Here is a 13,473-nt window from a genome sequence, read left to right as displayed (position 1 = left end):
CGGTGAGCCTGACCTCAATGGTGGGCAAGTTGTTGGAGAGAATCCTGACGGACAGGATGTACATGTATTTGGAAAGTCAAGGACTGATTCAGGATAGTCAACATGGCTTTGTCCATGGGAAATCATGTCTCACAAACTTGATTGAGGTTTTTGAAGAAGTAACAAGAAAGATTGATGAGGGCAGAGCAGTAGATGTGATCTATATGGACTTCAGTAAGGCGTTCAACAAGGTTCCCCATGGGACACTGATTAGCAAGGTTAGATCTCATGGAATACAGTGAGAACTAGCCATTTGGATACAGAACTGGCTCAAAGGTAGAAGACAGAGGGTGGTGGTGGAGGGTTGTTTTTCAGACTGGAAGCCTGTGACCAGTGGAGTGCCACAAGGCTCGGTGCTGGGCCCTCTACGTTTTGTCATTTACATAAATGATTTGGATGCTAGCATAAGAGGTACAGTTAGTAAGTTTGCAGATGACACCAAAATTGGAGGTGTAGTGGACAGTGAAGAGGGTTACCTCAGATTACAAAAGGATCTGGACCAGATGGGCCAATGGGCTGAAAAGTGGCAGATGGAGTTTAATTCAGATAAATCTGAGGTGCTGCATTTTGGAAAAGCAAATCTTAGCAGGCCTTATACATTTAATGGTAAGATCCTAGGGAGTGTGGCTGAACAAAGAGACCTTGGAGTGCAGGTTCATAGCTCCTTGAATGTGGAGTCACAGGTAGATAGGATAGTGAAGAAGGCGTTTGGTATGCTTTCCTTTATTGGTCAGAGTATTGAGTACAGGAGTTGGGACGTCATGTTGCGGCTGTGCAGGACATTGGTTACGCCACTGTTGGAATAGTGCGTGCATTTCTGGTCTCCTTCCTATCAGAAAGATGTTGTGAAACTTGAAAGGGTTCATAAAAGATTTACAAGGATGTTGCCAGGGTTGGAGGATCAAAGCTACAGAGAGAGGCTGAACAGGCTGGAGCTGTTTTCCCTGGAGCGTCAGAGGCTGAGGGGTGACCTTATAGAGGTTTACAAAATTATGAGGGGCATGGATAGGATAAATAGACAAAGTCTTTTCCCTGGGGTTGGGGAGTCCAGAACTAGAGGGCATAGGTTTAGGGTGAGAGGGGAAAGATATAAAAGAGACCTAAGGGGCAACTTTTTCACGCAGAGTGTGGTACGTGTATGGAATGAGCTGCCAGAGGATGTGGTGGAGGCTGGTACAACTGCAACATTTAAGAGGCATTTGGATGAGTATATGAATAGGAACGGTTTGGAGGGATATGGGCCGAGTGCTGGCAGGTGGGACTAGATTGGGTTGGTTTATCTTGTCGGCATGGACGGGTTGGACCGAAGGGTCTGTTTCCATGCTATGACTAGTTTCCATTCTATGACTCTATTATATGGACACTATCTTTTGACATGTTTGAGATCATGTGTCTGCTAAGTGAAGAATTCCTCCTGACTTCTAATAGCTATTGGTAAGGAATATAAGAAGCATGTTTATTAACAACTGAGTACATTGTAAAGGTGAGTGAAAGAATGGGTTCTTTTGTATAACAGCTATAGGCAGGATAATCTAACAATACAGATACACTATGGATGTATCTCAGAAGAGTATTACCCTATCTGAACATCCAAATCAGTTTATAGATAAGGTTGCCAACTGGCAGTACTGTATAATGGATTTCACTGAATGCTAAGAGCCAGATTAAGATTTCAAAAATTATTTCAAGGATGAAATTCATTGATTTCAGATTTACAGTTCCAACCAGTCTCCTCCTTTATGATAAACAAAAATAGAAGCTGGTGGAAAAGCCCAGCAGGTCTGGGACAGAATTTAGAGTCAACATTTCGGGTTGAGTGACCCTTCCCCAAAACTCAAGCTTCTTTCAGTTCCTTTGTTATTTTCTGCAACTTCATGGCAACCATTTTGGTGGTCACTAAAGTTGATAACTAGAAAGGTCTGTTATGTTTTTTTTCCAGATCTTCCCAACACCCAAGCATTGTCAACAGAATGTAGTTTTTTTGTGGAGGTGTATGAAAGTCATTTTCAATTTTCTGGATCTGCTTGGCTTTCACTCCATTGAAATCATGCAATAAAACCTTGGTTGAGTATTCATTCCATGAGCTGCCTGTAGGGAAGTTAAAAAAGTATTTGTACATTCCATCAAAATGGTAATGTGAGCTATTATCACCTATTCCTGCCTGTATCAATGCACGTGAGAGATAATTTCAATGCTTATTTAAAATCTGTGTCATGTTGTGTCATCCCTCATTGCATTCTACCTCCCTGCAATATTACCTAAATGTCATTGATTCACGTTTTCTCTGGTCTGCTAAAGATTAGTTTCTTTCCTGATTCGTTCCGTTCTGGTCCGGGTTAAAATAGGGGGACTGAAGTTTTGCACCTCTTATTATATGTCCTGTTCTGTTATAGGTTTCAGCGAATCATAGAATCCCTATAGTGTGAAGACAGGCCATTCAGCCCATCAAGTGCACACCAACTCTCTGAAGAGAATCCCCACCCAGATCCACCCCCTACTCAATCCCCGTATTGTTTGTGTTGAGTGAATACATAGATTCCCTTCTCTATAGAGTAGAGTGAAATTAGCAGTCAGTATACCAAATCACCAACTGCATCCTGCATTAATTTATCTGCTTTATCCATTTTGACTGCAAACAGGTTCTGTGATGTTGAAAGGTAATAACTCCACACTAGTCTTTTTGCCCATATAGCAATCATCACTGCATCCTAAAACGTTTTAAAGTGTGAGATTCTATGTGCTATTTATAAATGAATAAATATCATAAAAATGTATATATTAAGTGTCCTATTATTGCTAAGCACAGAAAGCCTAATTCTGCAATATAGCATAGAATCTATTACATTTTTTCTTTGCCCATTGTGATATGTTGTTTGAAAATGTTTTTCATCTTTTTCTATCCTTGACTATTTGAGGGGTGCTGGAACCATGGCTCATGGGTAATTTTGCTAAAAAAGCAGACCCCAGGTCTACCTGAACTGAAATGAGGACCAAATCTTCAACTGTTGGCACTATTTGGAACTACAAACGAGCCATCTGAGCTAACCAGCTCCTGAAAATGCTTTGATTTTCATTTAACTGGGAGGCTCAGAGAAGGTGTTTTTTTTTCCTTTCCTTGTAGGATGTGAATGTTGCACAAGGGAGTAAGATTACTTGAAATCAAATATTTCATGATTAAAATGTAAATGGCAGTTTTACATGCCTTGAATTATAGTTTACTTTGAGCGTGAAGTATGAAAAATTTATCTCACCCGTTTGTCTTTCATTATCCAAATGATGAAACCTGAAGCCTCGAAACCTGCACTACCAGCAGCAGAACATGTTTTCAAACATCGCAAAAATGCTGGGGTTATTTTGCAGGATAATTACAGCAGCATCCCCTAGGCCCTGGTATTATCTTGTTTGCTGCACTGAACAGGTCATTAGACTAATCTATACAGTGCTGATATGAATTTGAAGATGCTCAGCTGATCTGGAATAAACTGATCTATCCAGCTTTGAACAAATCAGGTTGCATTCTTAGAAATTAGGGGTGTTGTAACCCGATGGTGAAGGGCTGGTGGAAGTGGAGGGCTTTTATGCAAAACTATACTTTATTCAGAAAATATGGATAAGTACATTCTAGACCATTTCAATTCAGTTATAACAGAAAATCCAACAAAATACCACTCTTCTCAGTTGTGTGTTTTACTCTCATAAGATGCCTCAATCCAATCACACAATTGTGACATTAACAAAATGTGATATTAACTATATGTATTCCATTACAACCATGCAGCCTGAGGCATTCTATAAAGCCCTTGGTACATAATGGCTGAAAGGCCTGAAGTGGCGGCTACGTTCCCAGTGTGCCTTGACAGTGGCTGCCCCAAGCTTCATCACTCAGCATACAATCCTGAACGCTGGAATCTGCCATTCTTGTAACACTTAATTGGGGACAATTGTTTGCACCAGAAAACCGATACATTTTGGGCAGACCAATGACGGTCTTGCATCAAGTTGATGGTTCTTCAGGTACAGCTTGGTGTGCATCTCAGGGAGCAGCCCAGAGAGCACAGAGTCCAGGCTCACACAACTGTTTGGGACACACCTCGACAAAAACAACTGCATCTCTCCAGACTGTCTTAGCAAGGGCGTGTTCCAGAATGAGATGTGTGATGGTCTTTTCACCCTGGCAGCTGTTGCAAGGTCACCATATGATAGCACAGAGAGTGCAGCATATATGAGCAGTCTGACAGGGAATATCCCTTCTCACCAGCAGCTAAGCTATGTCTTGGTGCTTGTTAGAAAATTCCCCTGAATAATATTGACAATCTGCATAGGGAATCACCGACAGGAACCACTGTCTCCATTCCCTACAGGGTTTTGAGAACATGATGTGCTAACCACTGCCTAATGGATTTGTGCTCAAAGGTGTTTTCTGTACAAACTTTTACACAAGGGACAAATGACAAGATTCAGTCCAACTACTTAGACTTCAGCAGCAATGTAGCCAGACCCATCCTTCACAACAGTGGGGCAGGTAGAACCTCAGCATGTAGTGATACTTAGCATGTGCATGGAACACAAAGGTGAACATCAAGATGAGGATGATATTGCATATGTTCTCTCTGACCACCACCCTACCATCCTCTGTCCAGGGTTTCATACATGGTGTCCCTGCAGGCACGATCTATCTTTATTCTCCAGATAAATTGAGGATGGCCCAAATAACCGCTATAACACAGACTCTGGGAACAGACCAGACCTGTGCCACATACAACAACACTGAGAGCACTCACACTTGATGAACCAGGCTCTTATCTGCAATAGAGAGGGCAGTCAGGCAGGACTGATTTTGATTGGGAAGCTTTCAGATCCCCAGCCTTTGAGACTGTAGTTTGTGTCAAGCAATTGAATCCAATTGCAGATTTGCTCCCCAAACTCCATTTGAAGCCATCATGTAGGTATGTGATATTCTGTTGAAGGCCTTCTTGTGGTCCAGTGCCAACCCTTATTCCCGCATACAGGTGATGAGATCTCTGAATGGCACAAGGCTGTCTAAAATCGTCCTGCCCACTATAGCACAGGGTGAATCACCAACCCCAAAACAGACCTGATCCAGTTGGCAATGACCTTGGACTGAGTTTTGTAGTTTACATTGAGCAGTAAAATTGATCACTAATTCTGAATTTCCTCCCTTTCCCCCTCCTACTTGTGGGTGAAGATGATGAGGCCTGCCCTCATGGATCAGGATGTTCTGCCAGCATTAAGCATGCTCCTGTTTACCTCCAGCACATCCTGGTTGAGTACGTCCCACAAAGACATAAGGACCTTGGCTAGCTCACCCACAGTTAGCTGTTTGTCCATATTCTCCCATGTTTTATCATCTAAGACCGCCCTGTTAGAGAATAGGACTAACTGGGAGACCATGCTGTCTTTGGGCTTCTTGTCATACAGTCCAGCATTGACTGATCACTAAAATGTCAGTCTCAGCTTTATTCCAGACCCTTTTTCTTCCTTCAGATTGCTGATCACAGAGCTTTCTCTGTGTACCCTCTGGAAGAAGAAATGTGAACACGTCTTATCCCGGTCCAGAGTGGACTCTGGACGGGAAGATTATCCTGGAGGCACCCAAGGAAAAGAGCAAGGCCAGTTATTTCTTTAAGGAAGAAAATGGCTTAATGTTCATTTTCTCACCAGTGCACTAAAGTCTCCAAGAGGGTTTCTTAGATCTTTAACCTTTCTAATCCTGTTTGTGTCCCTCAGTGTTTTCTGTGATTAACAGTTTAAAATGGTCAGCTTCCACATTCACCTACTTCCCCAGGAGAAGGGACATGCAACTAAGGATGGAAAATGGAACAAATGCTGTAAGCAGTGGGTATGTGTGGGGTGTTGGGGGATGGGGTAGCAGTTAGTGAAGTGGAAGGGTGGGCTTAGGGGTAGGTGGTCTTTAGGGGCCTGGCCAGAGTATGGTGCTAGCTAAGCTCAAATGATCAGAGTTGGAACCACTCCAATAAGGTAGTGGGGTCAAGGATAATGGGAAAGGAGGTAAGGACAAGTGGAGAAAGACATGTTAGGCCTCCTCCCAAGAAAGCAGAGTTGATTAAAGAGGAGCAGCAGCAGATCAAGAAGAATTAGAATTGGAATTCCTACAATGTGGAAACAGGCCCTTCAGCCCAGCAAATCTACATTGACCCTCCAAAGAGTAATCCACCCAGAGCCATTTCCCCATTACTCTACATTTCCCTCAACTAATGCACTTAACCTACACATGCCTTAACACTATGGGCATTTAACCTGCACATCTTTGGATCGTAGGAGTAAATCGGAGCAAACCCACACAGACACAGGGAGAACATGCAAACTCTACATCGTCACCTGAGGCTGGAATCGAATGTGAGTCCCTGGCACTGTGAGGCAGCAGTGCTAGCCACTGAGCCACCATGCCGCCCTGAGAACTGACAAACAGTGAGGAGAAGTATCAAGAGGAAGATATGAGAGAGGCAAACCCATTCATTGCTGCTCCTGCCAACCTGAGGGCAGTTTTCTTTGGAGCCTATCGCCAAGTTCACTGTTGGAAGATCCTCTGCTCAGGTCTTCCTGAAGGTGACAATCGATCAGCAGTGGCTGTGATCAGTGAAGGATACTAGTTGAACGTAGGTAGGTCTGGCAGTGAGCACTCAGGGCACAAAAAGGAAATCCTATCCTATCCTAGGGTGGTCATACCCATCTTGCCACATCCAGATGTACCCATACTGTGCTCTGTCTGCAGAGTTGTTTATGGTGTCCTGCAACTTGGCATCTTTCACCATTTCCACCAGGAGTCTCTGGATGTGGCATCTAATTTCCTATCAGCTTCTCTGGAATATCCAAACGTGTCAAAGATGCAGTTAAAGAAGGCCAGGTCTGGACATTGACAGCAGCAGTGGGACCTGCTGATGGGCAGCCTGCCTCTCACTCACTCACTCTTTACATGATTACAATTAACAAGGTCACTCAAACTGAGTCCTTCCTTAAACATGCAGTGGCTGTAATAATAACCTGAAGTCTAAACTGGGGAATAGCATTCGTTTTCCTGTCAGCTTCAAGTTGTTAGAGACTACATTCAAGGGCCAGGAGGCTGCCCAAGAAGAATTTTTAAAATGATTACATCCCTTGTTGAGCAAGAATGCTCCTTCACTTCCCACATCAAAGCTTTAGAGCTCCCAACCGTGAGCCCTGAGCTGATGAGATGGAATCGTATTTGTGTAGTAATATCTTATATTGGATATAGGGTTAATGGGTCAGTTATAATTGTTTAATATGTGAATTAATATGTATATCATCACAGGAAATGATGTAACATCACATGATTGTGGTCTCTTATTCAAGGTCTTTCATGGAAGTTGTAAACAACAGCAGTAAGATGTGTTTCAATAAAGCTCCATTTTCATAAAGCTTTAAATCCGTTGCATGAAAGCTTATAGGAGAGTAGGCAGAACAGCATCAGAAGCATGGTAGGCCTTGGGGGTCGGGGTGGGGGATGATGTTGTTGGTTGGCAATGATCACCACTGTGGCCATCACAGGAGAGGACCAGAGTGGGCATAATTAGAGGGTAATGTCAGGGTTCAGGTGCAAAAAGGAGTGTTGGAGGTAAAATTCAATGTGGTGTATCCCTACATAGAGAGGGATAAATAGAAGTGGACTGTCAGAGCAGTGCAAGATAAAAGGGGACATGGATGCTTGAGGGATTATACTGAGTGACTAGACAGAGCTCAATGCCAGTGGTAACTATTACAAGCTGCATTCCCTAGCATCACTTGAATTTTTCTAGATAGGAAATGAAACTGGAAAATGACTGGGACAATGCCCAAAGTGGATAGAGCCAGTGTCAACTTGATGGGTGAATTGACGGTTTTTGGCAGAATATTTGGTGAGCAGTGAGCTTTTCTAGGAACAGTGAAAGATGGACCTAGAATCAAACAGGAGGGTCATCATAACTTTGGTAAGATACGGTCAGAAATTTTACTAGGCCTCATGGCATTTAACCATACAAAAAAACCCCGAAAAACATGACATGTAAGGTTCAGCTCATTATGTATTAGTCTAACAATACCATGAATATTGTAGCTGACAGCAGGTGAAAAATAGTGATCCAGAAAATCTCTGTCATTTCCCAAAAGCTTTGAGTAGGCTGCAAGCAGAAACATGGCAGAAATTGGAGGTTTGCTGGACACACCAGCACACTGGGCCTCATTGTGAGATGATCAATTGGTCAGGATACTGCTAGAAGCAATGGGTGACTTGCAGGCTCAGATCTTCATCATGCAGCATTCCAATGAAGAGGGAACTACTGCTTGGAAAAAGAGATGTTCGTTTGATTAACCTACCTGACTCATGTCACAGATACATCCTCATCTTAAACCAGAGTTCATGAAAACTATTTCCTGATAAGAATTAAGAATAATGGGTGGAAACTCAGAGCCTTTTGTGGTACAGTTTTACCATTGCTTCTGTGGTCGACTTCTTCCAAGACACGGTTTAATATAACATCACTTCAGAGACAGGAAATATAAAGGCTGACAACATTTAAATAATGCTAGGGGTTGAAGGATGAGGAACTTGCCTATTATATTCTCTGTAGTGACTTAAAGAATCAAGTGCAGATGCCAAGTGAAACTTCCATCCTTGCCAGAAGTTCTGGTTTTGGAAGTTCTGGAGTGATATTTAAAGAGCACCAAGCTCTCCCTTCACTTGCTGCAGCAGGCGTTCCACAACAGGCTGTGATTGTCACACCACCCCCTACCTCCCACAAGCACCAGAAGGTAGCACCCTTCATGGATGCTTTACTTGAACACTCTGTTCCAAAACGTCCAGGCCAGAAATTAGGACCACTTCCTCTCTGCTGGTTGAAGAAGATCTCCCAAACAACATTAGGTCTGGGTTGCACACACTCTCAACGGCTCTAAAAGGTATAACAAGATTTCAGGAAGGCGTTTGATAAGGTTCCACATCGAAGGTTATTATGGTAAATAGAAGCTCTTGGTGTAGTGGGCAACACATTAGCATGGATAGCAGATTGGTTGGCTGGCAGAAAATAGAGAATATGCATCAATGTGCCTTTGTTAGATTGGCCCAGAATATTGTAACCCTCTGTGTACCTCTGTTTGTGGAAGTACTCACTGTGTTTTGCTACAGGAGTGCACATTTAACACAAAGTCTAGATGTCTCTCAGCTTGGCTTCCTGTTTTTGTAACCACACAGAAGCACATGGAAGGAAAGCTTTGCAAATGTTAGTGCAAAATGAAAACTTTTTCAATTTAGAAGCTATGTTGAATAGAGCACACAGCCTTCCCAGCCAGCTGGTACATACCAAAAACAGCAAAAGAAACATGTCCATGTAGCTCCGACCCCCAAGAGCGAGAAACAGGTTGCAAACTTGACTGTAGCTAATTCCTCACGATAGTTCTTTAATCCACATGGGTAAAGCTTATCTTCTCTTGTCAATTAATCCTTTCAGGCACTAACCACTTTCTACAATGTCTCTTCACCACCCTCAAAAAACAAATTTTTCTTGGTTTTTAAACAATTTATGTAATTCTTTCAACTATATAACTACCACATCTCCCCCAAGTCTCAATCTTTAAAATTGGCAGATGACTTGTTTGTACTGTTAGCCTGCTGCTTGAGGCAAAATATTAAGGTAGAGATCATTGCTTAACTGGAACTTCAGTGGATCTTTAATTTCCTGAATGTCCTTCGCAGATGTAAATTTCTGGCATCAATGTTTCTCTTGAACATTAGATTCTCAAATTGTATCAGAGAAGATAACTATGTTTCTGAAAGAGTAATATTCTTCATTTGACATTGTCACAAGGTAAACTTGCATGTGATTCTTCTATTCTCAAGCTTACGTTTGGATAAAATTGTTAGTTTCTCACATTCAGTCTTAGAGAGTAAAGCTGACTGTGTTGTTTTGCTATCATTAACAGTTGATTTGGTTGAAACAAGAAACTACTACTAATTTCTGGTTCTTGGGGTGTAAAGGATGTCAGATGATCAGAGATTGAAGATTCATCCATCTTTGGAAGAAAATTGAATAGTTCCGTCAAAACTATTGAAATCAGTGGTATCATCAGATTTCTTAGTCATGAAGAGTTGTCAGGCATCAATGTGATTATTCTTGAGTGATATATTTCTTCTTGTAGGTACAACAAATATTTTATCCAAGACCAAGATTTTCTATTTGTTGACCCATACTAATCAGTGGTATTTGGCTTCTGAATTGTTTGGGATTGATCGACATATTTTAAGATGCATTTTTGCTCAGATATAAGAAGTGTTGGGTTTTAAAGACATGCACATTTTCCATTTGTTTCTGTATTTTAATACTCTTAACATTCCTTTGATCTGGAGTGGTTCATCCTCTTCAACCAAGCAATTTTCTCAGTAAAAATATTAACATCCACTCTGGTGTCAAGTTTGAAATGAGGTGGAAGACCTTATGATCTTTGCCATATCTGGTTCAGATGAGTCAATTATGACTTGTAAGAAAGTTTGATCCTTATCTCTCAAAGAAGGCATGTCATCATATAATGAGTGTTGACATGTTTTCAACTGTAGGTATCTCTTGGTATTCGAAGTTTTTGTCCAAAGGTACTAACTGTAAGATGTGAACCTCTGTATGCAAATAAGTATCATTAGTTCCCTTGTTCAATAGGTTTTTTTGACATGCTTAAACATTCTCCAAAAATGTTTCATTTTCTTACAAATGTTGCATTGGCATCATAAAGCTGAATATTGTTTCTGCTTGTGTGCTTTTTTTAATCTCCACATCTGGAGTAGTAACTTATAACATAAAGGGATCTAAAGGCTTTTTGTGTTGTTTTCTTGTGTAATGTTTTGGTGTTTTTGTATATTAGAAAGTTGACAAGGTCTGATGAACTTTGTGCACTCAGTTTCTGTTCACAAATTTCTCTCATGTTGCTTATGCATTTCAGCTTCCACCTCTATCTGCATAGCTCTTTCCAATGTAAGATCCTCTTCTGACAATAACTTATTTGAAAGAGACAGATCAGAGATTTCAACAGCAATTTTTTTCTTAAATTAATTATGGTTATAAAGCACTATCATCGAAAATTCTGACAACCTGCAAAGATTATTGCTAAGCTATTAATGTGTTCTCCTGTAAACTCTTCTGTTAAATCTTACTTTCTCCATTATACAGTTGGTAATTCAGTGAAAGTAATTGTTAAATACTTCTACATTATTGTCATAAGTATCTATCTTTTCTCTTATATTCTTAAAATATGCCAACCTACAGAAGAAATAAACATGCTCACTTGTAATCCTAAAGCACTTCTGTAATGCATAAGTTGTCTCCTTTATGTTGTCTATCTTAATTCCCTGTATGAAGTATCTGTGACTTTAATTCAGTTTTGAGGTGTAATCTCTTGCTCCATTGTCATTGTATTAAATGGCTGTTGTTTCTCCCATTTAAATTGTTTACTTGAAAGCTGTTGCAGGATTTAAAAAAAAACTGTTTGTAGTTATAGCTGATTCTGTTGTTCAATGTTTTAAATTGTGCAACCACTTCAGTTGTATTCATTGTTCCTCAGCAACATCTTAAAGTGTCGTATTTTCTTGTTGGGAAATGAAATTGAATTGCTAATAAAGCTTTATCGTTAAAAAACTTTATTTTCGTAATGTAGTTTTTTCTAAGTTCTAACTTATTTCCTTTTCAGAAATGTTCTTGAATTTCTGTTAATTGAAGTTAAATCTTTGAAATGTTTCAGAGTGATTCCCTACTTGGGCTGAAAAAATAATTGTTGAAATGCTTTGAAATGAAGAAATAGTTTGCTTTTTTGTGACTTTTGTACTCATTTCAACAATATGGATGATTTGTGCTGTTTCAGATATTCACTGTACTCCTCTGCCTTTGATTTTCTTATTCTTGTTAGTTGAATTATACTTCAGTTTTAATGATTTCCTTAATACGTACCTTTTCAAAAGAAGTCTTTTACAGCTTTTTCTAATAAACTTAAAGTGATTTTAATAATGCTAGTTTGCTAAAGATAGCAATTTGATTCTTTCAGCATCACAGCCTTTTTCCTTAAATGTAAATTTTTCACACTTCTCCTAAGGGATCTAACTTACATCTTCACTGCATCACTTATGATTCTCTAGATGCACAATATAACTGAAAAATGGCTGGGACAATACCCAGGGTGGACACAGTCAGTGTCACTTCAAGGTCAATCCCACACTTTCGCCCATCAGCTGGATAATAAGACACTGAAGGAGAAAATACATGAAACATCCATTTGAATATTGCAGCTACACTTCATTTGAAATAATATCATTGTCCATGTGCAATGCATACAGAGTGAATGTGCTTAGGGTTGAAACACTTGTCAAAGTCTACTCGTACCATATCTTTGGTGTTTGAAAATTGAACATGGGCCTCTGAGTGATGCAAAGGTTAGTGCAAATGACTTAAAAAGAGGTGAATGCTGGCCAAACGTTGCCCGGCACTTGCAAAACATTGAAAGAGGTATTGGGGGGAGGGGAACATTAATTCATCGTATGGCAGGATAGACTGAATTCAATGATAAGTGGAATGATTGAGATGGGTCTAGCTTGAGAAGGCAGTCGAAGCAAAGCAGGCACTCCCTTTGTGATGTAATGTGTCAGCACTGTCACGAGGTTGGTACACATGCTGCAACTCGGACCGTGGTGCGGCAGACAATAGGGCTGCTGTAGATGCAGATCCACTGCCTGGGCTGGACTGGAAAGGTCCTCCAGTGCAGTTCAGACAGAGTGTGCCGCAACGTCCTGGTGTACTGTGCTCTGCACAACTGAAGCACGCAATGAGATGATATGTTAGATGCTGAGGAACAAGGAAAATACGAGTAGACGTCTGAGGAGGAGAACAACAACTATGTGGAGGATGAACCTCTACTTGTCCTAAATGGAGTTCAGTTGGTGCTACAAGCCAGACAAGACCTGATTGGTGCTCAGTTCCAGGAGATGAAAGTTGTGGATAGCAGACATTCATGAAATTTAAAAACGTCATTGATCATAATGCCAGTATAATGGTTTGCATAGTGGATGGTAAACTGCAGCTTTTATTTGTTTTGTGTGGGTTCACTTTTGATGGCTGTAAATCGAAACTCATGCCTAGTATTGTCCGATTGCTTACCTGAATCGGATGTTCTATTCGTGTGCACTGACAAGTGGAGAACCTTCAATAGTGTTGGGGACGGAGTAGCTGCGACTCAAGGAGAATGTTTAGACGGGATGTAGCTAAAGTCAGATAAACTGTGTAGTCATGCAATGACTGGGGTGAGAGAATTGAATTGAATTATCTTTATTGTTGCATGTATTCACATGAGTACAATGAAAGGTTTACAGGTGCCACTTATGCTGCCATCTCAGATTCTTGAGTAGAAATTCTTAGGAACAAAAAATAG

At 40.8% G+C, this 13,473-nt stretch overlaps 1 protein-coding gene across 1 annotated transcript in view; it reads left to right on the top strand.

Moving 5' to 3' along the window:
* The window catches only part of ofcc1 (orofacial cleft 1 candidate 1), a 306,357-nt gene extending 294,659 nt beyond the window's left edge, over positions 1–11,698 (top strand). The window contains exon 22 of the mRNA XM_072570820.1: positions 9,994–11,698. Within this exon, the coding sequence (XP_072426921.1) occupies positions 9,994–9,997 (4 nt within the window). The 3' untranslated portion in view covers positions 9,998–11,698. The remainder of the gene's footprint in view (positions 1–9,993) is intronic.
* Positions 11,699–13,473: the final 1,775 nt, after the last annotated feature.

This window comes from Chiloscyllium punctatum, chromosome 5, assembly GCF_047496795.1.
Source record: "Chiloscyllium punctatum isolate Juve2018m chromosome 5, sChiPun1.3, whole genome shotgun sequence".
NCBI lineage: Eukaryota > Metazoa > Chordata > Chondrichthyes > Orectolobiformes > Hemiscylliidae > Chiloscyllium > Chiloscyllium punctatum.
The sequence above is the reverse complement of the archived record's forward strand: the minus strand, read 5'-3'. Positions and strand labels throughout refer to the sequence as shown.